Here is a 25,983-nt window from a genome sequence, read left to right on the forward strand (position 1 = left end):
TGAGCACGTGGGGGGACATGACGAATGCTGGGGCTGATAACCATCTGCTTTTCCTTTTCCTGCCAAAGCCACACACCTGCTTTGATGTTCTCAGTCCCCCGGATGAGCGCCTCATTCACCGCTGGCCCCGAGCAGCCTGCCCAGTTCAAAACTCCACTCGGATTTGAGGAAAAGCAAGGGAGAGAAACAATACCAAAGTCCAACCTGGAGCCCACACTGGGAGAACAAGCGGGAGAGAGAAGTCGGCCCCGCTGAGCACCTGAGCACCCGGCTGAGCAACCAACTCCTGGGCACCTCCTGCCCAGTGACCACGGTCCCCAGAGCCATATCCCTGCCCTCGTGGTTGGGGGAGGGGAGGCACAGTAATAGCTGCAACAACAATAGAAAATAAAAGTATTTATTTAGTTCTCACCCTGCACCAGGACAGCTCTCACTTACGTAATTTTCCTGCCCTATGAAGCGGGTGGTACTATTGTTCTCACTCAAGAGGAAACGGAGGCACAGAGAGGTTAAGAGACTTACCCCAAGTCACACAGCTGGTAAGTGGTGAAGCCAGGATTTAAGCCAGTAAACTGGAAATTCCTCCGTCCCACGCCGAGGACTCACACGCATTCCTCATGCAAGAGATGGGGTTTACAGCTCAGGAAGGGGAGCCCCAGCAGGCGAAGCTGCCCACCCAGGGTCTCACGGCCTGCCCTGCGGCGTGGGATTTAGAACCAGCTGCCCCAGACTCCAGGCAGGGCTGACCAAGACACTGCCACGCCCCAAGCTCTTCTCCCCACAATTCTCCTCCCCCCACCATCCCCAGGCAGCCCCAGGACACGACAACTCTCATTACTGTCACAGACACAGAGCCAGGGCCACCCCAGGGCATAATGTCCCCCAGGCCCCAAAGGAGAAAGGAGGACAGGAAGCAACTCCTGGCTGGACACCCACTTCCCTACCTTGGAAGGACTTTCTGTGTCTCTAGAAATGACTGGATTTGCTGCCTCCTCCCCAGCCTCACCCCAGTGCCCCCTCCCCTCCCTCTGCTCTCAGGGGGTCACTTCTCTTGTGTTCCAAGTCCCCACAGGGAGGCAGGGATGGGGGTGGGAGGGTGGGAAGAGGAGGGAATTGGGAGGCATAAGGAGATGAAACCTGAGATCCAGACTTGGGGGGCAAGGGCTGTGGGTGGAGAGAAGGAGAGAGACAAGAGACAGAGACAGGAAGAAAGAGCTCAGATGGGGTCTGGTGTCTGTGTGTGAGCGAGTGTGCATGTGGGTCCGCCGTGGTGTGGTTTCTTTCCTCCCGTCTCACAGAGAGGTCAGGGCCCCTCTGCATGATCAGAGGTCCCAGAGGAGAGGAGGGCGAAGCAAGGCCCTGCAGGGACAGGGTGGCCAGGGGGCAGGAAGGAGGAGGAAGGGAAGGGGAGAGAACAGACATGACAGGGAATCTGGGGGTGGGGGAGCAGGAGGCAGTGAGAGGAAGGCCAGCAGCTGTGGGATTCGCAGCAGGTATTAATAGCTGCCCAGACAGAGCTCGGCCAAGTGGATTTGCAGCCGTGGCCGCTCTGAAAGCAGAACGGGCAGGACTGACACTGTGGGGCAGGCAACACTACCTGGCCACAGCGGGGCAGTGGGCAGGCACAGCCCTGGGAGCTCTGACCAGGCACCCCTTGCCATCGTCACACCTACAGCAGCATTCCCGGCCAGCTATGCTGTTGGGTGGCCTCCTCATGCTGGCCACCGTGACTGTGGCACAATGGAGAGGACAGGAAGCTGGCGAGCCATGCAGGACCCATCAAGTACAGCATGGCCAGTGCAGCTACACCTTCGTGCTGCCCGAGCCTCAGCCCTGCCTGCCAGAGCCTGAGGACTCAGGGGGCTCTAAAAGCCTCCCAAGGGACTCCCAGGACCCTGGGCTGCACCCTGGGGATGGACAGGCCCAGCGAGTGCGACAGCTGGAGCAGGTGCTGGAGAACAACACGCAGTGGCTACAGAAGGTAAGAGCGGGGCCCACAGGGGCCAGAGAGCGACTTTGGGGTCCATCACGATCGGCTGGTGGAGCATCCACCCCGGACGCCTTCCCTGGGGACAGAGGGCCAGGCTCTTATTTGGACAGATAAAGAGAGGGGCAGGGCCTGAGGCCACACAGCAGAACAGGTCAGCGTCAGGACTGGACACCTGGCTCCCTAACTGCCATTCATTCATGCATCCAACTGGAAGAAGTTGAGCAATGACCACAGGCCAGGTCCATCTTAGGTGCTGGAATACAGCAGTATGGAGAATAGTACGTCACCTTCCAACCAGTGCAGAACAGAGGCGTGAAAAGACATGCATCGTGTCAGATGGTGAAGCAAAATAAAAGAAGGGAAGAGGGCAAGGAGTGGCCGGGGTGACAGGCTGAGGTCGGATAATTCGAGAGGCTGCCTCAGAAGAGACAGTAGGTGACAGAGCAGGCCATGTGGGCATTTGGGGGCAGGGTTCCCGCACAGGCCCCAGCATATACAATGACTGCCAGAGGGAGCACGGGCGTGTGCCTGGGCGACAGCGAGGTGGCCGGTGTGGCAGGAGCAGAGAAGAAGAAGGACAAGGGGGTGTAGGAGAGGCCTGGACAGTGAGGCCAGAGCAGACCATGCAGGCCTTGGGGACCACTGGAAGGACGTTAGCTTTTTCTGTGAGTGTCATGGGCACCATCACAGGTTTTGAGCAGGGATAGACACGCCTGATTTGGTTTTAACAGAATAGACTGTAGGGAGCAGGGTGCACTCTGGGAGCCCAGGAGGAGGCCACTGAAGCCGCCAGGCACGAAGTGATGGAGTTTGGAGCAGCATGTGGCTGGGAGGGATGTGGTTGGTCAGATTCTGGAATATTCTCAAGGGGAAGCTGACTGGCGCTGCTGATGGATTGGAAATGGGGTGGCAGAGAGGAAGGAGTTGAGATTTGGGCCCAAGACCACTGTAGGATCTCCGGTCACTCTTTCATTCTTCAGCAAATGCTCAGGACACTGCTATGGTTGAGGCACTGGGTACAGACGTGAAGGAGCAGGCCTGGCCTGGGGTGGGCATGGGGGAAGGGACAACGCCCTGTGGGGTCCTAGATGAGGCAGGACCCAGAAGCAGGAGCTGCCCAGGGATGAGAATGGGACTGGGAGATAGGCTGGATGGTGGCTGTGAGGAGGGGGGAGTGAACCAATCATGGAGATTTAGACCTTATTCAAGGGCAGACAGGCTGGGCAGACTCTGAGACTGGGAGGCCAGTGCATTCCCCCAGTGCCTCTTAGCGCACAGCCTCTGCTTAACCCCACGGTTTCCAGGTTGTCTAAATCAGGTGCCCAATCAGTAAAAAATCTCTGCTGCCCTGACACATGCATATTTATTTATTACATATGCACATGCACCACATGAATATAATATGTTCATGGTATAACACAAATGAACATGGAACTTTAGAAAGATGATATGAAATCGTGTACATTTCAGTTCTGGGACGTTCCTCCTGTTTTCCAATGGATTATCTCGTGCACACCCTGAGATTACCCGCCCCCAAGATGGAGAGGCTGCACTACACATGTAGCCAACCTGTTCATGCACACGCTCACGTGCACAGTCACATGCATGTTCACACACACACGCACCCACCTTCTGTCTTCCTTCCTGCCCCGACCACCGCCTCCAACCTTACTACCATTTTCCCATACTCTCTTGCCCACCTGCCCCTCCACCCACCTTCCCTACAACCCTCCACCCTGCAGATCCCACCCCTGTGCCCCCCTTGAGGGAGCTCCTGGCCTCACACACCAGAGCCCACTCTGATGGGGGCGCCATGCTGTGCTGCAGTCTCTGTGCGTCTCTCCAGCAGCTGCCTCCAAGTCCAGGGGACAAGGCCACCCTCGCATCTTCCTCCTCGAGCCCCATCTTCCCCCCCTCCTGGTCCTCCCACCAGAACACAGACCTCCTACTTCAGTGACAAACGGAGGAGAGAGGCCCCTCAGTCCGGCCCCGCACCTGCAGAAGCGCCCGAGCGTCCACTGTCCCCAAGGCCTTTCTTCAGACTTGAGGGAAGGTTTCCCTCCATGGGCTGAGGCCACTCTTCCCACCTAGGCTGAGGGTGCCCTCCCCGCCTAGCCCCTCAACCTCCTCAAGTCAGCCGTCCCCTCCTGTGTCTCCAACAGCCTCTCCCCCTCAGTGGCTCCTTGTGCTCGGCACTTAGTCACACCCGGGTCACTCACATGTTAAGAAAGAAGGGGGGGGTGAGTTCAGGTCCCTGCTCCTGTGCCCACTCCTGAGGGTGGCTCTCCCTGCCAGCCCGTCTAGAATAGCCACCTGCTTCTGTCACCTTCTGTCCCTTCACCCAGCTCTGTTGCTACTGTTGTTTTCCTTGACACTTATCTCTACCTGATGCTCTTAAAAGCATTTCTTTTGTTCTGTGAGCTCCCAGAGGGCAGGTGCACATCTGCTGTGTCCACTACTGGGTTCCCAGGGCCTGGAACAGTGCCTGACACAGAGTAGGTGCTCAGTAAGTGTCTGGAGAGTGAATGAATGCATCAGTGCACGGATGTCCTTCTGGAATCTCAGGCCCTTCATTTCTGTCCTGCTCCACAGTAGCACCGGTGGCATCTGATGATATCCTGAGCCCCAAACCCTGACCCCGACTCCGCCACCCACACATCTCCCCTCTGAGGGCCCGTGGGTGTCTCGACTCCGAAGCTGCCTGAGGCCCACCTCCTCCTCCCTCCCCTCCACGCGGGTTCCTCCTGCCCCCCTCTCTGCTGAGCGTATTACACCACCCAGTCTCCTCGGCCCACCTCACCCCATGCAGCATGTCCCATCCGTCCTGTCTCCTTGGCTTCTGTCACCCATCTCCCTCTGTCCCTGGCCGCTGCCCTGACTTGGGCCTCATCATCTGTCTCTTGGGTGTCGTCACCTCCCAGCTGGCACCCCTACCCCAAGTCACACACTCTCATTTATTGAGTGCCCTGGGTGCCTGGTGATTGAGAGACACTGGCTGAGTCAGCAGATGGATTTGAGCTGATGGCTTTGGGGTCAGAAGCCCAGCTGCTCAGCCTGTGGTGAGAAGGTCCTCTCTAGGCGTCCATCCACCTAGCCTCAGCTTCCTGGGCATGGTCACATCCACCATAGAGCGTCATGAGGCCAAAGAGCACTGATTGGGAAGTCCAGCTGACCTGAGTCCACATTCTAGCCTCAGCGCTTACTTATCACATAGTTATATATAAGCTAGCCTCACCTTCCCTGTCTGCAAAATGGAGAAAACAGTGTATGTCAGGGGACGGCAGGGAAGACTAGTAAGATCACTCAGATGCCACCCTCAGCCTGCCGCCTGGCTGCGTGCTTCATAAAGACCTGTGGCAGCTCACCTGGGCAGGAACGCAGTCATTTGTTGGGCTTTGATCAATTTGGCATAATCACAGCTCTGAGTCCCTGCACCACTGGGCAGGGAAGCTCAGTCTTGGTTGAGTCAGTCCAAGGGTTGCAGGTATGCTTGGGGCTGGGAATATCGCCTATCAGTGCTGGTGTTCTCAGGGGGTCCCCAATCCTACCTGGTTTCTGGTGAGGTCCAAGTGGGTATCTGCCATACTGTCTCATGGGTAAAAGGCCCCTTGGTTTGAGCATCCATTTCATGCCCCTTGGTGTTCTGGTCACTGCCAGGTCACACTGTGCCTGCGGAGCCTGCCACATGATCAGACCCATTGTCCTATACACTCCTGGTTTTCACTTTCCCTGGGTCTGTCACCTCCTTTGGGCAGCTGCATAGCCTGGAAGGTCAGAGCCCCGACTCTGGAGCTCAACTGTTAGGATGTGAGACCCACTTCTGCTCCTTCCTAGCTGTGTGACCTGGGGCACGTTGCTTCACTTCTCTGTGCCTCTGTTTCCTCTCCTACAAAATGATCTGACGAGACTACCTTCCTCCATGAGGATCTAATGACATGAACTCCTTGGCCGGTGCCAGGCTGGCATAAACTCTCAGGAAAAGTTGGCTATTTCTGTTAGTAGCTCTCCCTGAAAATAGAGACATGGGTCCTGCAATTCTTGGGTCCTTCCTCCCTCCATTTGAGACATGTGACCCCTGGCCTAGGTGAACAATCATCTCTCCCTCCAATTCTTCCCGGCTGGAGTCAGGCACACTTGCTACCTTCTGTGGCTGTGGCCCTGATCTTCCTCCGGTTTTTCTCTTGCTCCAGATATATGTCGGAGTGTCTGAAACTCAAAGATTTCTTTTGGCTTTTGTGGAATATCCTAGAAAAGAAAAAAAATGAGTTTCCAATATTCTTACCTAATAGCATCATCATCATCATCACCATCATGACCATTGCCATCAGGGATGACCGAGCTCTCAGCGAGAGTCTGTTCATTGGGCAGATTCGGGAGGGACCCTCCCTGTTGCAGCGTTATTCTGAGGTTTGATGTCAGGGACCTGGAGCAAGCTGTAGAGGCTGGAGTAGTGCCAGGTTGGGAGGCCCTGGCCCAGTGCCTCACCCCTCCCCACTCGGCTTTCCAGAAGGAGGGAGAAGGCGGAGAAGGGAGAGAGGAGGAAGGTGGGGGAGCAGGGAGAAGGATGGAAGGGGAGGGGGCAGGGCAGGAGGAAGCTCCCTGCAGCCAAGGCCTGCTGAGCCTGTGCTCCTGATCACCACTCACCGTTATTTCCCCAATATGCAGGACAGAAAACTGGGGCCAGAGAGGGAAAGTGACTCCCCAGAGTCACGTAGACGTGAGAACTCTCCTGGATTCCCACTCTGAACTGCGGGTTCTTTCTGCTGCCTCTGGGAGGGGTCAAGGAGGCAGGAGAGGCAAGACATGGAGAGAATGGGCTGCTCCCTTCTGCCTCGGAATTTCCAGGTCCCCGGATCCCGCTGTGTCCTCCAGCTCTCAGCTGGCGGGTGTCCTGCCTGTGCTCAGAGTGCTTGGGGTAGGGGGACCCCAGCCTCGCCTCTCCCCCTCCCCTCTTCCTCACTCTCCTCCCACCCCGCCCCCTCCCCTTCCATCCTTCTCCCAGCTCCCCCACCTTCCTCCTCTCTCTCTTCTCCGCCTTCTCCCTCCATCTGGAAAGCCAAGTGGGGAGGGGTCAGGCACTGGGCCAGGGCCTCCCAACCTGGCACTACTCCAGCCTCTACAGCTTGCTCCAGGTCCCTGACATCAAACCTCAGAATAACTCCACCCAGTAGCTCAGTGATCACAAGGCCATGGCCAGCTGGACACGAGTCAAGGGAGCATCCAGGGGAAGCCCAGTCTGTGACCCTCCCAAACTGACCTGGGACTCCCAGCTACCCCAGCCTCTCCAGGCTACCTGTAAATTCTTAGCATTTTGGGCCTTCAGTTACCCAAATAAGAATGAATCTCCATTGCCCAACAAAATATCTTGAGGTCTGATTTCCTAACCTCACTGCTGGTGCATCTCTAAGCAGTTTGGGACTTGGGGTGGGACGGGGAGAACAGCATCTGCTTCTTGAAGAAATGGGGCTGTTTTTCCAAGACAGGGCCTCGAAGCAGCTGACACTGATGCCCTGGGCCTGGGAAAGACCAGCTAGCTGCCCCCGGGGAAGACTAGGGTGACAGTAGCTGCAGACTCCCCAGAGGCCTCCCCAGAGGACGGGTTTATCTGCTCAGGTGGCTTGGCCATGCCAGAATACATGGTTCTGCCTCTCTCCTCCCCTGCCCTGGAGCTCAGCTTCGCTGAGATGTGCATGGACCTGCTCCCTCTTCTCCTCCTTGGGCAGAAATGGGAGAAAACAAGCCCCAGGTCTGCCCCAGGCTGCACCTCCAGCCAGACTCTGGCCTGGGATCGTTTGCTAACCTCAGAGTCAGCTCTGACATGTCTGGAACAGACCCTGAGTGTGGCTGTGGGGCCTGGGCAGCCTTAGCTGGGGTCAGGAGGTCATGTCCCAAAGGTAAAGCTAACCAGATGTAGGACCCTGGAGAATCCACCTACATCAACTGGCTCCTCTGTAGAGTGGAACTCAGAATGCTCCCTGCCTCCCAGAGTGAGTGCTCAATAAGGAAAAATAGCAGAATTCCTGGCCAGCATTTATTGAGCGCTCACTGTGTGCCACACACTGTCTTATGTGCTTTGTGAGGATTAACACATTTAATTCTCAATATAACCCTGTGAAGTAAGATTGACTATTAACATGAGAAAACTGAGACACAAAGAGGCAAGGTGACTTGCCCAAGGTCACACAGCCAGGAAGGGTGTGGTCAGATTTAAACTCAGGCCATCTGATGCCAGGACCCATGATCTCAGCACTTAGGCAAGTTTCCTGGCTAATAAACCAGACACGTCCATTGTGGGTGGGTCCCTGCCCACTCAGCTGGGGCCTAGGGAATACAGTGGGCCCTGGCCACCAGAAGGGAGACTCATGGTTGCTAGATTTTCCCTTCCACCAGGAGCCACTCAGTCAAGGAGGGCTTCTCTAGATTCTTCTTCCAGAGATCTCAGGCATCCCCTCAACGAGTAGTGGTAACCCTTAAATGCTGGCAGGGGCCTCCAGCACCTCTGTCTGGGTGTCCTTGCAATGACACCCCCATCTTGGCTCAGGGCCTGAGGGTGACCCCCAAAGAGGCTGAGTGTAGGTCATCAGGCCCAACTCACTCAATTCGAATGCTGCCTCTACTGCTTGACAGCTGTGTTTCTCAGTCACTCTGCCACTCTGTGCCTCAGTTTCCTTCTGTGTGAAATGGGGACACTGACAGAGAAACTTTGCAGGTTATTGTGGAGATGACATGAGCTGACACACATGCAGGGCTCACTGCATCACCTGGCATAGACTGAGAGTTCAGCACACACCAGGTGCTGCCGAGAGCCTGGGAATGCACAGCGCCGGGGGGAGTCCATGTCAGAGTCAGACAGTGCAGGAGGCCACCACCAGGTTCACTTCCTCCTGTCTTACACAAGAGACTTTTCCTCCTGCCTGGGCCTCAGTTTTCTCATCTGCAAAGCTGGGATCATGATAACAAGTCCCTCATGTGAGGACAAAATAAGACGAAGCTTTATTTTATTTTATATATTATTTTATGTAGTGGGGTCTTCGGCTGAGGAGATGCCTGAGGACCCCTGAAGCTGAAAGCAAAGCCACCTCCCCTTGGACAAGGGAGCAAGGCCTCAGAGCCTCAGGCCGGCAGAGCCTTGTAGACCCTTATTCCTGACCCAACTCCAGTGCCCAATGTCTACAGCACACAGTGTGGCCACCAAGCAGGCCTGAGGGGAGACAATTTCTGAGCAGCTGAGGGGACCCCCATAGGAAAGCCCTGCAGATGCTGCAAAAGGCCCCCTTGGGGCAGGGATGAGCAGGACAGATGAGCCAACAGGCAGCTTAGACCTCTTCCTCCAGACCCCAGCAGACCCGGGTTTCAGTCGCGGCTCTACCACTTGCCACCTGGCTGGTTGTGTTTCTTGGCTTTTTTTTTTTACTAATTCTCAGCATGCAAAAATTGGGAAATATGGAAATGCATGAAGATACAGAAGAAAAGAAATTACTTGACATCCCAAACCTATGGTCATCTCTCAATTTCCTTCCACCTTTTTAATGCATTTTAAATTTTTGCTGGGATGTTTTACACATATGAAAAGGCAGAGACAAGGATGGACAGGGGTTTCTTTCTGTCTTCTGTTCTCATCCAGTCATGTAAATATGGACTTTTTCTCCCTCCGCATTTTTTTAATGACTATGGTTTCTCAGCCAATTGCATTCCCTACCTAGACAGAGACTGCCATACACTTCCCAATGAGATGGACCAAGACAGAGCCACTGTATTTATGGAATGACAAAATAAAACCCAAGCTGTTGGTCTCTGAAGAAAACAGAAAAGTAGAGAGAAAAAGCAAATAAAATTCCTTGATTCCACAGCTCAACTGAAACCCGTGCCAGTACCATTGTGCCTCTGTCCTCTCCCCGCCTCCCTCACACACCAGAGAGAACTGCTCTGAATTCGGTCGTGATAACCTCTCGCTCCATGTCTACCCCACCCTAACCGAGGTCTAATATTTGCTTCCTGTAGAAATGATGTCACGCCATCATATCTTTCTCCAATTTGCTTTTGTCAGCTCAACCTTGTATCTGTGAGATTTCTAACACTGCAAATGTGGGGAAGGCCTAGTCTCAGTTTTTCTACCTATAAAATGGAGCTGATGGTGAGGAAATGCCTGGGTTTGCTGTGAGGCTCACATGACTAGTCTGGGGACGTGGTGGCACCGCTTCAGCATGCAGGGAAGTAGGAGATGCTGCTGTTACTTCTTCTCTCCTCTGGGCTAATGTGCTGCTGTGGTTAATGGACATACAGGGCCTTCTCTGTGCCAAACTCTGTTATATGTGTTTTATGAACATTGATTCAATAAATGACATGATAACCTAAAAGTTGAGGGCAATTATGATCTCCATTTATTGTGCAAAAACTGAGGCTGTGTTATGAAGTGAGGGAAGTGAATTTGAACCCAGGCAGGCTAGCTCCAGATATCACATTCTTAACCATTACACAGACCACCTCTATACCCCCCATTTACAGATGGGGACATAAGCCTGGGCAGGTGAATGACTCAAACACACGTACACTGCAGTCAGTGCAGGGGTTGCATCAGAATCCGGGGTTCCTGACATCCAGCTGAGGACATCTTCTGTTTCTCCTCCCCAGTGGGGAAACGTCTCAATGTGTATCAGGTGTGTCCTGAAAACTCCCTGTGTCCTTACAGTTCTAGGGTTATGTGCTAGCACGCGTGCACACACACACACACATGCACACACACGCACATATGCACACACACACGCACACGTGCACACACACGTGCACACACAATTCTGCACTCAAGTTGCCAGGTGAGAGTGTTCATTCCTGCATTCACTTCATCATCCCTTCCATTGATGTTTATTGAGGACCCACTATGTGCCAAGGCACAGTGCAGGTGGTGAAGATTCAGCGAGGAGCAAGGAAGACATGGTCTTTCCTCTCCAAGAACAGTGGGGAGACACTAACCTAGTAATTTCTCATTTGTAACCATCAACCGTGACACATGCTGTGACAGAGAGGCCCGGGAGGAGCTCGAGCTCCAGACACGTGGGCATCTCTTCCTGTCGGGGAGACCCCAGCTCCCACACAGGGAGAGCTGAGCCTGAGGAGGGCGTGTGTGCTGGGCCCACTGCAGACAAGCCTCCTAAGATCAAGGTTTAGACAGAGACAACCACACAGGGAGAGCTGAGCCTGAGGAGGTGAGGACCTGGCAGCCCCTCCCCATCTTCTGAGAGCTGCCCGAGCCGAGATGGCAGGGGCTGGCCCTGCTTCCCTCCTTCTGCCACCTCATCCCCAACACCCTCGTCTTCTCCTTGTGGCCCTTTTCCTAGGGAGGACACCAGGTTCCCCTGAGCTCCCCAGGAGAGGAGAGCTCAGAAGGCAGGACAGTCACAAACCATGGTAAGACCCTGCCACGTGCCAGGCACTGGCTGAGGCCCCCGGAACAACACAGACAAGGACCAGTCCCTAAGGAGCAGATTCCAGTGGCCGTTTCCTTCATATCTCCTACCCCCCAGTGAGGAGGGAGCAATGGGCCCTGTTTTCTGATGAATCCACTGAGACTCAGAGAAGCTACGTCACTGGCTCAGAAAGGAAATGGCAATGCTGGGACTGAAACAGGCTCCCTGACACGCAGCACAGTGGCCCAGGCTCAGACTAGCCTCAGGCTGCAGCAGGAAGGCTGGAGACTCTGGGCTGTGCAGGGGAACCCTTGGTTGGCCAGAGTTGAGACGCTCCTCCCTGCACGAGAGCCCCTTGGTCCCTGTCACTCCACCCCGGGCTCCCTGCCCACTGGCTTTGCATGCCCTGAGCCCTGACCCAGTAGAAAAACAGCAGAATCTGTGACAGGGAGGGAAGCAGCAGGGGGGCTGGGCCCGGCTGCTCAGGACACGGGACAAACAGCCTGGGCTTGCGATGAGCCACAGGCTCAGGGCCTTGGAGGGCCCTGGGCGGCAGAGCAGGGCAGAGTAGGAGAGGCCAAGCCATGGCTCTGGGGCTCCTGAGCCACCAGTGGGCCCCATTGTCATGAAGGGGAAACTAAGGCCTAAGGATGGCGGGGTGGGATGTGACTTGCCAAGGAAATGGAGCAGGAACTAGAAGAAAGAGTATTTGACCTCCATAAAGTCTGGTGCAACAGTAAATTAGTTATCTATGTGACATAACAAATTACCCTAGAGCATTCTGTAGCTTAAAGTAACAGCAAACTTGGATGATCTCTCAGGGTGTGTGAGGGTCAGGTCATGAGGTTGCTTTCGCATGTGGGTGGGGGCTGTACTCCTGGAAAGGTTCCACTGGGCTGGGGGTCGGCTGCAAGGGGACAGGTGCCTCCATGTGGCTGGTGATCCTCTGTCATCTCTGGGGGGAGGCCTCCGACGCCCTCCGGATAGGCTCCTCCACGGGGCTGCTTGAGGAACCTTGGCTTTGGTGGCTTCCCCAGAGCAGGTGATCTGAGACAGGGCAAGACCAAAGCCAAATTACATTGGCCCAGCAACAGAAGTCACACTCCGACATTCCTATGACATGCTATTGGTCACCCCGACCTGTTCTGACTCAGGGAGAGAGGGGACGACAAAAGGGCGTGATTACTAGGACTTGGGGCCATCCTGAATTTAAACCCAGCCTCTGCCACTCACAGCCTGTGCTCCTCGGTCCAGGTCCTCATCTTCTCAGTGCCTTCCTTTCCTGACCTGTCAAAAGGGGACAATGAGAGAACCAGGGACTGCGTGAGCTGCATGTGTGAGGCCCTCAGGGCCATGCCTGAGACACAGCAGCCCCTCAGATGTCCTCCTTGGGAGACCCTGGATACCGGGCACAGCCTGGCCTGCTGTGCCAACTTCTCCCTCCACAGCACCCCCCACAAGACCCCGCACATCTGAACAAGCTTGGGGAACAGGTGAATGACCACCGAGGCTGTGTGTTGTTCATTTCTGGAATATTCCTGGGGCAGGTACCCCAAGAGGGCCCCTCCCTCGCGGCATGCGCCCTCTGCTCCTGCTGCACACCTTCCTCCTGCGCTCCTGTCTCCACGCTGCTGTTCCCTCCCCTTGTACCCTGCCCGTGCCCCTGTGGCTGTGCCCTCCCCGGCCTCTGTGCTCTCCACTCCCCTCAGCTCTCCCCGGGCTCCAGCAGGGGCTGGGGCTGGGTCAGGGGCTCCAAACTTATTTCTAGCAGCCAAACGAGGGTTCGGTGGAAACACGGTGCCCCGTTCATAAAAGTGACCCGTGCAGTAAAATTCACCCTTTTCACATACAGTTCCATGAGTTTTGACAAATGTATACACTCGTGCCACCACCTCCAGGATCTGACATAGAACACCGCCACGAGTACGTCTGAGGTATCTTTTCAGATCAGCGCCTGATGAAACTCAACCTCATGCTTTTAAACAGCTGCGTGGTGATCCATGATCCACACATACCAGAATCTGTCATGTGTTGATGATGGAACCTTGCTCCAGGCCCTTTACGTGGGTAAGACATCCTCAGGAATGCTCCCTGCAACCTGGGAGGTAGGAGCTAGAACTATTCCAGTTTTGGAGAAGAGGCTATGACAGGAAGAAGCACCTGCCCAAGGTCACGCAGCCAGTGAGCTGAGGGGATTGACTGTGAGGCTACCCTCTGTCCCTTTACAGTCAACCCCCACGGATAGGTCTCAGTCCCTGGCAATCACAGATCCTGACTTTTCCAGGAAGTCATATAAGTGGAATCCTGCAGTAAGCAGTCATTTGAATCTGGCATAATATATCTGAGATTCACCCGCATTGCTGCGCACATCAGTGGTTCTTCCCTTTTATTGCTGGGCAGAATCCACTGGATGGATCACAGGTCATCCGGTGGCCAGTTGACATCCACTTTATATAAACAGTGCAGGAGAGAAACAGGCTGGAGCAGATCCCCTTGGCCACTGGGACCGCTCACGCATAGATATGCCTCTGTCTGTTGGAACATCCTCTCTTTTTGCCCTCACCCCCGCTTGTCCAAACTTTCCTTTCCCCCAAGACCCTTTTCAAATGCCTTCTTTTGAACAAAGAGCAGGATTTACGATCCTTGTGACAAGATGTATAAACTGAGGCTCACAGGAAGGAAGTGTCCTCTGAGGGCCCACAGCTAGAGTGTGTCAGAGCCAGACCTCAAATCCAGGACCCAGGGGTGGGGGCGGTAGCACAGGGCCCATTGCCCAGTCCCACTGCCAGCTAGAGGGGTGGTTAGAGGTCAGATGCCCATTTCAGAACTCAGCCTTGAGAATTTCTAAGTGTGAAGATGAAGGAGAAGGGGCAGGTGTAATGCTGGGGTGACTGTGGGAGCCTGGGAAACAGTAGATTCATTCAGGTCAGTTGGGATCCTTCCTGGCCTTCCAGCTGGTAACTGACTTCTGGGTCAGATCCAGCCCCCACCACCCACTCCCATGTTAATAGCCATCTCCCAAGTTGAGCTGAGCCCATCTGGTCCAGATTATCCATCCCAGGGCTTGTGTTGGTGGGCTGGTATGGCAAATTGGGTGATGGACCCCATCTGTGGGTCTATTTGTCCCACCCTGCCACTTGCAGCAAGAGGACAAGTGGGGACCCAAGAGGGTGCTTGCAGACCTCCAGTCACACAAGACCCTGAGCTACCCTGAGTCACCAGCCCACCTCTGCAGACCTGCGGAAGCCCCTGAGCAACGAGTCTTGGAACTTGGCCTGCCGGGCAGTAACCTGAGGCAAGTCTTCTGGGCTTCAGTTTGTCTATCTGCAAATGAGAGGCTTGGGAGAGATGCCTGAAAGATCTCATCACAGGAATAAACTTGCCTCTTGACTCCCTAGGGCAGACGCTCAGGACCTGGGAGTCAGCGTCTTCATTCAGGTTCTAGGAGATCTGTGGTGCATGGACAAGTCCGAGACCAGCCTTGGTAGATCTGCTTATCCTCATACATCCTGGGGACACAGGAAGCCACAGGTTCAGATCTCTGGGGAGCTAGGAGAGGGGTTAGAAGTGGGAGGGCACAGGAGACAGGGTGGAGACGATGGTACTCTGGCCCAGAGCACAGGGAAGAAATGGATTAGAGGTTGGCATTGGCCTCACAATGGACACAACTTACTAGTGGTTGAATGTTGCAGGTGAGAAAAAGGGAAGTCAAGGCTGAGGTCTGGGTTTGGGGCTGCAGAACTGGGTTGGACTATGCGCCGAGATGGGAAAGAGGAGAGAACGGGGTGGGAGTTGCAGGACAGGACTGGAGGGAACTGGAGAATGAAGAGGTCCCTGGTGGAAGTCTTATGCTTTAGCTGCTCATTGGAAACCTGTGGGGGGGATGGCGAGATGGTGGGACACTCAGGGGACAGGTCTGGGTGGAGATAGGGACGGTACATCAGCCTGGGGAGTGTAGAAGTCCTAGCACTGGTGTGAGCACCCGGGGCAGGGCCCTGATGCACGTGGAGCCTTGAACCTATTGGCATCTGGTTCTAGGTGAAGCCTATGGATCCCGTCTCAGAAATGCACAAGGTATAAGCATAGGAACATCCAGTAATAGTGAAATTATAATCAAAATATTAAAAATCAAATCAGTGATAAAGTTATAGCATCATACAGGGGCGGGTATGATAATGTCCATATCTCCAAATCTCGATGGGTAGAAGCAGTACTTCTAGACACTGTAACAACCATGGTGTGATATAAAAATATTTGGGATTTCTGTTGGTAATGTATTCTAGGACCTGGTACTACTGCTCTGGTTTGTGGCTTAAGCTCATAATCAAAGGAAATGCCAAATTTAATTACAGGTTAGTGGAAGAAAGATGTAATTATTTCTCTGTCAAGTTCACAGGCTCTGTGCTCTCCACTGAGTGCACCTGACCTAGAGTGAGAAAGCACAGACAGACAAGGGTCCACACTGGACCAGGAGAGTCCCCTGCATGTGGAAGGCTGGCAAAGGAGTCAGGGAGCGGGTGACAGTGGGAATGGACAGCCAGAAGATGGTGCATCTGCGAAGTGCTTCCAACAACAGGGAGTGGCCATCTGGCTTGACTGCTGCTGAGATGTCCAGTAAGACGAGAACACAAAAGGGTCCCTTGAGTGTGGTGTCAAGGAGGACATGACAAAGTAAATTAAAGGGAGAAGGGGCTTCTCAGGGCTGGAGGGATGTGACAGGGGTGCACCAAGGAGTCAAATTTATGGAATATGTTTTTTCATACTTCTTTGAATGTGTGAAACATACCATAACAATATTACTAATTTTTTAAGGTGATGGTGAGATGGAGGTGAGAAAATAGAGACAACTTCCTCAAGCAGTTTTGTGCAGAGGGGAGCAGAGAAACTGGAGCAGCAGCTGGAGGGGTTGTGGGTGCAGTCTCAGATGGGAGCTGCAGAGCGTGTTTGTGCATTGGGAGGGCCAGTGAGGGGGTGACAGTGAAGGGAGGAAGGAGGGGCCAGAAGGTCCCAGGCCCTGAGGAGCTCTGACGTGCTGGCCTCTCTGGTCCTCAGGCCCCGAGCCGTCTCCACACCAAGGCTTCTCACACTTGAGCACGTATCAGAAGCAGCTACAGGGCTTGTTTAAACACAGATGGCTGCTAACACCCCAGAGCTTCTGACCCAGCAGGTCTGCGGTGGGACCTGGAAATGAGCATTTCTAACAAGACCCCAGGTGATGCTGGTTCAGGGACCACATTTGAGAACTGCAGCTCTAATCGATACCAGCACCGCCACACGCCCCCTCCAGGATTCGGCAAAGGAACACACTCCTTCCCAAACAGTCCAGGGGCAGGAAGGGACGGGAGCAGACAGTGGACATGGAAAAGGGGAGAAGAGATAGAGGAAGTGGCCAGAGCCTGGTCCCCTGCCAAGGTGAGCCCAGTCCCTGGCGGCTGCCCTGTTGGACATGCAGGAGACTGAGTGAGAGGCCAAGGAAGGAGGCAGAGCCAGGGGCGGGGACGGTGGCGAGAGGCCAGCATGTGAGCAGAATGGACAGGGAGTGGTGGAAGGGAGCCGGCTCTCCGCCCGCAGGCACCGAGGCCTGAGAACACACCGTCCACCTTGACAACCTGATCCTGATTTCGTGCCAGCGCTGCTTCTCCTGCTCAGGAAAGATGGCAGCCGGGCCACAGAAATGAACATCAGCACGTGGGATCCCGGAACTTAACAGCTGGAGACCCTTGGAGACCGGCCAGTCCGGCATCATCTGGCAGCTGGAGGTGCCCGAAGATAGACAGCACAGCTTGGCGGGTGGACCCGCAAACCTTGTACACGGGAAGGATGTGTGCCCGCTCCCTGCTGGCTGGTTCAGCCCCGGGAAGCCGGGCACAGGGCACGAGACCAGGGGCTCTGCTCTGACCTTGCTGCCCCACCTTTTCCTTCAGTTCGTTGCACACGTACTCATCGAGCCCCCCACTGTGTACCCAGCATTGGGCTGGACACAGTGATAAAGAGATAAAGTGGTGACGAGGCCAGCTGCCCGGCTTCATGGAACTGACATTCTAGAGGGTGAGACAGATGGTGGGCAAGGACACACGGAGTGTAAAATCAGGGAGTGACAAGAGGGGTGAAGAAACCTGAAATGACACGAGGGAGCGAGCCCTGCAGAGCAGGATGGGGGTTGGGGAGGGTCCCAGAGGGAAGAACGTGTGCACAGCCCTGGGGTGGGCATGTGCTTGCTGTGCTGGAGGGATGTAGCAGCACAGGGAGGGAGGAACAGGAGAGGAAACGCGCGTGGCAGTGGGAGGCGCAGTCGCAGAGGAACCTGCAGGCGTGGTGAGGGCTGTGGCTCTTCCTCTGAGTGAGACGGGACCCTGGGAGGGTTTCAGAAGAGGAGGGATGTGCCCTGACTTAGGTTTAACACAATCTCTCTGGCTGCCCAGTGGAGGATGCACTGTGCATGGGATAAGGGTGGAGGCAGGAAGGCCAGGGCCTGGCCTGATGTGCTCTGAGTCAGGGAGGTCTCTCTTCACTGCTGTGTGCCCTTCCATGGAGACACAAGACAGGGACAGGAGGCTTCTCCCAGCCCCTACCCCTTGACACCATCCCATGGTCTCCCTGCAGCTGGAGAGATATATCAAGATGAACTTGACGTCACAGCTGGCGCAGGCCCAGCAGCACATGGTCCAGAACGAGACTGTCACCATGCCAGACTTGGGCACGAACCTCTTGAACCATGCTATGGCTCAGACCCGCAAGCTGACCAACATGGAGGCTCAGGTAACAGAGGGTGAGCAAGTGGCACAGAGTGGCCTGCGGCCAGCCAAATGGCTCACAGCCCAGGTAATCTTGCCCTGACCTCTGTCCCTGGTTGGGACTTCCTGTGGAATGGTCGCCACTGTTCCCCTGCTCCCTGATGACCCTGCCATAAAATCATCTCCCTCCAGCCTATGAACCCAGGGAACAGAAAATGGTCTTGGTTTTTCTGCCCCTGTAACTCCAGTGCTCAGGTCTGTTCTGAGTACAGGGTCACATTTTAAAAAGCTACCTTCAGCGGCTGAGTAGAGAATGAACTGTAGGGGACAGGGAGCCCTGCGAGGAGGTCAGTGCAGGACACCAAAGAGGACAGAGGCCAGCACCAGAGCGGAGGCTGTGGAGAGAGTGGAAAGTGGCCAGGCACATGTGGAAGGTGGAACTGACAGCGCGGGCTGATGCAGTGGATGTGGGGGTCAGGCCTCAGCAGCAGGAGGACAGGAACTGCCATGGGCAGTTGGGGGGGAGAGGCAAGTTAGAAGCAGATTGTGAGTTCCGTCAGCGCCTGCGGGGAGGGGAGGAAGGGCAGGAGGAGTGGCCCCAGGAACTAATGACTGAGAGCCTGGGAATGGGTCAGCAAGCTTCGGGAGTGGCAGGGCCTGCGGGCAGGTGGGCAGCGGCTGGGCGGGGCTCCTGCAGTGCTCACGTGGCCCACATCCCCTTCTGCTTGCCGGGGCAGGTCCTGAACCTGACGTCGCAAATGAAGAACCAGCTGCTGGAGAACTCACGGTCCATCAGCCAGCTGGAGAGGCAGCTGCTCCTGCAAGGCCGAGACCTCCACCACCTGCAGGGCCACAACAGGTGGGCACTGGCACATGGCACCAGCCAAGACAGTGGCTAGGGATGGAAGAAAGATTGGGACCCAGGATGGCACTGGAGCCAGTGCTCAGACTGGGGCTGAAGCCAATTGTGAAAGATGGACTTGGGCTGGTGTCTGGGGTAGGAACTGGGACCAGAGCTAGGAGCATGGATTAGGGCTGGGACACCGACCATTTTGGGGTTAGTACTAGAGCTGGAGCTGGGACCACGCCAGAGCTGGGTAAGGATTGAAACCAGGGTTGGAGTCCAGACTGAAGCTGGCATTGAGGGTGTGTGGGCTGGGCTGAGACTGGGCCTGGGGGCCAGGCAAGTACAGGGCCTAACCACCCCACACTGGATGAGGACAGAGGACAGGAATTTTGGGAGGCTCAGGACATCTTGATTCTTTCTTTCTCCTTCCTTCCTTTCTTCCTTTATCTTGTAACTTTTAATAGTTTTATTAAGATATAATTTATACCCCAAACAATTCACACTGTAAATTTTAATGGGCTTTACTTAGTTGCAATGAAATAAATCTTATTTCATCCACCTGTTTCCCCTCCCCAGTAGCAACTGCAGCTCCCAGTTCCTTCTCTGCACTATCAGAGAATTTCAGAGAGTTTGTATTTATAAGCAAAAATGCATCAAAGGAACACTTTTTAAATTACAAAGAAAAAATAGTCAGAGGGTATAGATAAGGCAGAGAAATGTGATATCTGAGGCTGATTCCATCTTGGATTCTAGCAGAGCACAGAAAACGCTGCCAAGGTCAGGTTATGGAGGAGGCAGAACCACACACTGAACGAGCCACGGGCCTATGGACGGGTGAATGTTACTGTTACTCACATGCTGGGGCAGGATGAGGCCCTAAGGACTGCCCTCCTGTCCTCTTTCTTACTCCCCCACCACAAGGTCTGGGTGGCAAGGACTGGGACGCTTTCAATCTCTCTGAACTGTCACAGTGCCTAGAAATCAGTGAGAAAGGAGGATGTCATCAATCAACTCTTGGCCCTGAAGACAGCTAGAATTCTAGAATCTGAGTGTGCCCAAATGCTCCCTCTTCGTGAAGCAATTTGGGGTCCAGGGGACATTCCTTCTGCCCTGGCTAGACTCATTTTCTCACTTTGGAGAATGAGTTGGCACAACCAGACACAGAGTAAAGTGTCTCCCTCCCAGCCCTGTCCCTCAGCCACCGACCCACCAAAGCCAGAGGGAGCCACTGTTCCTAGTTCCTTCTGTGTCCTCCACTCATTTTCTTAACACTTATTTCTGAGCTCTTTCCACGTGTCAGCACGATTACAGACACTGGGGACACAGAAGTGAACAAGCGGACACGTCCCTGTCCTTGCACAGCTTCTGAGCTACACGCTGACGTTCCAGGGTTTCATACGAACATGCAAACACATGTTTGCAGACGGCCCCACTTACGATGGTTCAACTTAGGATTTCTCAACGTTACGACAGTGCAGCAGCGATGCGTGTTTAGCAGAAACCGAACCTCCTTTACCCAAACGACCATTCTGTTTTTCACTGTCTGTACAGTACTGACCACAGGACGTGAGATATTCAACCCCTATTATAAAACAGGCTTTGTGATGAAGACTCTGCCCAGCCACAGGCGGATGGAAGTGGCAGAGCGTGTTTCAGGCAGGCCAGGCCGAGCTAAGGTGCTTGGTAGGCCGAGTGTATTCCATCCATTTTCAGTTTCTGATGGTTTATCAGTGTGTAGCCCACCAGAAGTGGAGGAGCATCTATGCAGTCCCCCTTTTATCCTCGTTAAGCCCAAATGCAGCGCACCGCTCTTCTACTCATTTTTTCTTCAGTTGTCTTGGAGTGGTCCTTGTATGATTGCACAACGGCTTGCCCGTTCTCTTCTCCGGCTTCGTAATGTTCCACTGTCCAGCTGTCTCCGCACTTATGTCCACAATCCCCAATTAATGGATGTTGAGCTTGTTTCCAGTCTTTCTCTAATCCAGCCAGTGATGCAGCGAATAGCATTTCCATATCTCATTTCACACACATGTGAGTAAATCTGGAGAATAAAATGCCAAAAGGGGAAACGTCAAAACATCCTTCTTAAACCTCCTCTTTTGTACAAAAGTGCCTCATGCTTAAGTCACCAGACAGCAGAGAACTGTACACAAGAAAAGTGGATGTAGTCCCGTCCACCCCCACATCTCCCTCCTCTCCATCTCCATCCACGCGAACTGCTCTGCAGAGGTCCCAGCTCTTAGCGGGCCTGCGGTCACATTGCTTCAAACACGGGCACCCTGTGGCCTTTCCACGTGTTGGCCATGCCTTCTCCTATGTGTTCACTGGTGTCTCTCTACGTTTATGTGATTACATTTTCTCTCTCGCTCTCTTTTCTTCCCCCTCAGCTTGTTGATAAGAGGATTCGAACCCTTGACCTTAGCGTCTCTCTTTTTTATCTTCTCACATGTGAGGTTAGCCGAGAGGCATTGCTGTGCCAGGGTCGTTCCACCCCGACTCATGGGCATCTATCCACTTCTGTGCAAATGTGCTCCACCTCCTTCCACTTTGTGGCTGCAGAACATTTCCAGGGACCGCAAAACAGAACAGATTCAGCCCGTCCCGACTGTTGGGCGTCTAGGTTGCTCTGTTCATCCCTATTACAAGCGATCCCCCAAGGGCATTCATTCCCATGTTCCATGGAGGATATCTCCTGAGAGTGGACCGCTGGCTCAAAGGGCGAGCATATTTGGCATTTGATAATGGCTACCTGGTGGCTGGCATGGCTCCTGTCACTCAGCGTCTTTCCTCTACTGGACCCCAATCCATGTTCCTCCAGGGCCAGGGCTCTCTTGCCTCCCCTCCTCAATCTGTGTCTACAGTGGGCCCAGAGTACTAGGCTACATAAGCCCAGGCACAACGTTCTATCTCCCTGAGCCTCCACATGGGTCTGTACTGCTGAGTCACACAAGGACCCAGGGGAAGGCGGTGAGGGTGAATGCTTGGCAGGGAAGGCAGGCTCACCCTCGTGCACTCCCGCCCCACAGCGACCTAGAGACACGATTGCAGGCCCTGGAGACACAGCATCAGGCCGAGCTGGACAGCCTCCGCATCCAGAAGGAGCAGCTGCAGCACCTACTGAGCCTCCAGAGTAGCACACTTGCCAGCCTGCAGCACTCCCTGCACGCCTACCGTAGCAACGCCAGTCTCCTGCACACCCGGCAGCTCCAGCTGCTGAAGACTGTGCAAGGCCTGGTCGGCCTCCTAGCCCAGGGCCCAGGTGAGAGACTCAGGAGCACCATGGCACAGGTGGAGGGGGAAGAGAGGGAGAGGAGACAGAGACCCCACTTACTCTCCCCATCCACTCCAAAGTTGGGACCCATCATTGGGATGGATACACAGTATCCATGTCCGATCACCTGTAAAATAGAAATAACAACAAACAGTAAGAATAATGTCGAGAATAACAACAATCCTAATAGGAGTAATTCCAGACTCTAACCCCTGACACCATGGGTGACCCTGGGCATGCCCCTGTGCCTCTCTTGGCCTCAATATCCCTATCTGGTTAATGGAAGTGATGACGGTGAGGAGGACAACAGCCCGTTATTATCACAATTCACCCTCCAGCACTACTTGCTTGGGTTTGCCCTACCCCTCCCTGAGCCTCACTTTCCCTAGCTATAGAATAGACTCAATGCATCCCAAGGACTTCTGTCACCCTAATGCCACAGCCCATAAGCCCAAGCAGGCTAAACAGAAGTGAGGAGGCATTGCTGGCCCTGGCTTCCAGCTGCTCCTTGGCACTCACTGACCCCTTCTAGTGGGACCCACTTGGCATGCTCAGAGTATTCCTGGTTCCAGCTTCAAACACTCAGTCAACAAACATTACTGAGCATCCAGGTGTGCCAGGCTCAGTGCTGGGTGCTGGGGATACCCCAGTGAATAGCATGGTCATGACTCCTGCCACTTGCAAAAATGCCCAACTCCCTGTGTCTGTGGGACCCAGAAGGAAAGAGATGGAAATGCATATTCCTGGAGTGCCTGCTATGTGCCAGCAGCTCTGCTAGCGGTGTCCCTGAAGTTTCCAGGCCAAGAAAGGCCTAAAGGCTGTGCTAAATAGAGGGGCCTTTAAGCAGAGGCCAGTGGGGGGCATGGGAGGCTTGTGAAAGGGGGGACTGCTTTTAGGAAGCTCCCGTTGGAAACCTGATTGGAGAATGGTGAAGTTAGAGAGACCCATAAAGGGGATTCTACTGCTACTGGCCAAAAGGGGACAAAACTGGTACAAATTACCAGGCAAGAGATTCAGAGGGAGAACAGGCTGAGGTCAAACTTCACTGCATATCAATACCAGTCCATCCTAAACTTATGGCCCCCCAAAATATTTCTTCTGGCCCCAAAATGCCCCTCACAGTATCTGGCATGTAAGAAACACTACAATAAGTGGTGGGTGTTTTTCTTTTATTATTACTGTTGTTGTTGACAACAGGGGACAGAGCCTTGGAAAGGGTGGCTAGAAATCTCAGGCCAACTCCCAGCCCTGCCACTGCCTCACTGAGTAAAGTGTGGCCCTTCTCTGCTCATCTCTAACCCAGCAACTTCCCCTGCTTGTCTGGACTCCAGCTGCTCATGGACCATGGGGAGCCAGGGTGTGCTGACAGGTGGGGCAGTGACGGTGGGACACTTCCCAACACAGACATGTTTATGCCAGGCTGGGATGGGTTCTGGCACTTAGTCACCTCAATTGTGATATGGGAACAACAGCCTCCTTCACACAGGTGCCCCAGTTCCTGGATCTGGGATCCACAGTTCAGGTGTGAGGCCAAAACAGAAAGTCTCAGCCTCTCTTAGCCCCCTGATCCCTCACTGGTGATGACACCCATCCACCTGGATTATTAGCCTCCATCCTTTGGTACCTACCGGCCGACCCAGAGAGATCAGATTCTAGTGAAATCACAGCCCAAACTTCTACTTGGATTCCACTAAACAAGCCAGAGATGGGATTTTACATCCATGCAGTTTGTCAAAGTCACTTTTTCCAGGCCCTGCCTGGAGGACCCTAGAACCCTGGTGGGTTTTGGTCATTAAATTAATACTCTCCTCATATCATGCAGTCCAGAGCAAAGAACACAGGCCGTTTAAAGCCAGTTGGCTCCCAGGGAGGGCAGAATAAGGGACCCATGCCCAGGGCTACAGGGTGATGCAGCAGAAAGGGTGGGCTATGGAGAGGATCCCAGGGCTGCCACCCAAAAGAGCTCCAGGGAGGGAAGGCTCTGTCCCATCTGGTGTGTGATTTGGGCTGGTTACCTCACTCTTGGACCTCAGTGTCCCGATCTCTGAAAGTGGGAGGAACCCACATGCAGCTCATCCCCCAATTACCCTCCCCCAGAAGAGCCTAGCAGCCTCCTCTCTGGCCTCCCTGCTTTAAATCTACTCCCCGTCCCACACACTGGCAAGAGTGCTCGTCCTCAGCGCAGACAGTCCCGGCTCCTCAGCCTGGCGATCAAGGCTGACCTGACCCTGCTGGAATCTCAGCCTCATCTCCTCTTCCTTCCGGGCGCTCTCTGTGCCAGCCTTGTCCTAACCTCTCGGTTTCAACAAACAGCCACAGCTCTCTCTGGCCTTGGCTCGGCTCTCACAGTTTGGGTCATTTTCTCTCCCTGGCCCAGCCTTGGTTCCCCTCCCACAATCTGTCCCCTGCACACACCAGGAATGTCCTCACTTTAGAGCATTTGCATATGCTGTTCCCTCTGCCTGCAACACCCTTGCCTCCTCCATCTGGACAACTGCTGCCCACTGTACAGGTCTCAGCTCTCTGTCATCTCCTCTAGGAACCCGACCCGGGTCTGATTCATCTCCATGTCCCCAGCACCTCTTAACCCAGAATCTGGCACAGAACAGGCAGGTCCCTTCCCTCTCTCCTTGCTCACCTCCGACTGACTTTTGCTTTGCCCATTGCAGCCCCTGTGAGGGTGGCTGAGCAGGTGTTCCAGGACTGTTCGGAGATCCGGCGCTTTGGGGCCAGTGCTAGTGGCGTCTACACCATCCATGTGGCCAATATGACAGAGCCCAGGAAGGTTAGGAGACTCCCTGGGGACTCAGGCTGTCACAGGCTGCTGAGGAAGGGACTTCCCAGACAGATCCCATGCTCCCCCATCAGCATCAGGCTTTGTCCAACATCTGACTTACCAAAGAAGTTGGGGGTGGCCCTGCCTTCGGAAGCCCTGACCCAGTGAGGACTCAGATCATGGGGGCAAGCACAAGTCACAGAGGTGGAAGTACGTCCTTTGCCTGCTTCTTCTCCAGATATGCTTTTAACTGGAATAGGGCGAAATAGGTCTGTGTTGGTTCCAGCAATGCTAGCTGACATGACAAATAAACCCTGAAATTCTAGAGGCTGAGCACAAAGAAGTGAATTTGTGGCTTCCTTGTAGTCCAGATGAAGGCAGGATTTGGGGCTCTGCTCCTTTCCCTGGGAAATTAGGGACCGGGATTGGTAGAGGCCCCATCGTCTTCAGTCAGAGGCTCCCAGGGTTGCCCTGTGCCTTAAGGTGCAGTCACCACATAGGGGGAGGTCGCAGGAGGGTGTGGATGCCAGGAGGGGTTTTGTGGCCTGGCCCAGTAGGGGAAGAGTCTGGCCACAAATCAGCCAGTGTTCCCACCTCATGACCCACTTGTCAATTTCCTTCCATCCCTTGGGAAAACATCAAGGAGCATGGCTCAGTTTGTCTCCAGACTGTCAGTCACACTCCTCACACTGCTGCTAAATTCCCCTGCAACTACGAGGTCTCAGACATTTCCAGCTGGAATTTTATAACATTGTTTTGTTTATTATATTTAATTTCAAAATTACCTGAATAAAGACAAATGTTACTAGTTTTTCACTTATGGTACTGATAAGATTTTTTTACACTACATTTACTCTAACTATTTATTTAAGTTATAAAAAAAAGACATCTTTTTAAAGTAAATATACTATGTGAAATTAAGTAAATTCAGCTACGGTGGAATTCAGGAAGGTGTGAATGG

At 54.1% G+C, this 25,983-nt stretch overlaps 1 protein-coding gene across 1 annotated transcript in view; it reads left to right on the plus strand.

Moving 5' to 3' along the window:
- Positions 1-1,420: 1,420 nt before the first annotated feature.
- LOC134371253 (angiopoietin-4-like) overlaps positions 1,421-25,983 on the plus strand; it is a 33,790-nt gene continuing 9,227 nt past the window's right edge. The window contains exons 1-5 of the mRNA XM_063088277.1: positions 1,421-1,981; positions 17,998-18,153; positions 18,866-18,987; positions 22,002-22,234; positions 24,916-25,031. Of these exons, the coding sequence (XP_062944347.1) occupies positions 1,421-1,981; positions 17,998-18,153; positions 18,866-18,987; positions 22,002-22,234; positions 24,916-25,031 (1,188 nt within the window). The remainder of the gene's footprint in view (positions 1,982-17,997; positions 18,154-18,865; positions 18,988-22,001; positions 22,235-24,915; positions 25,032-25,983) is intronic.

This window comes from Cynocephalus volans, chromosome 1, assembly GCF_027409185.1.
Source record: "Cynocephalus volans isolate mCynVol1 chromosome 1, mCynVol1.pri, whole genome shotgun sequence".
Taxonomy (NCBI): domain Eukaryota; kingdom Metazoa; phylum Chordata; class Mammalia; order Dermoptera; family Cynocephalidae; genus Cynocephalus; species Cynocephalus volans.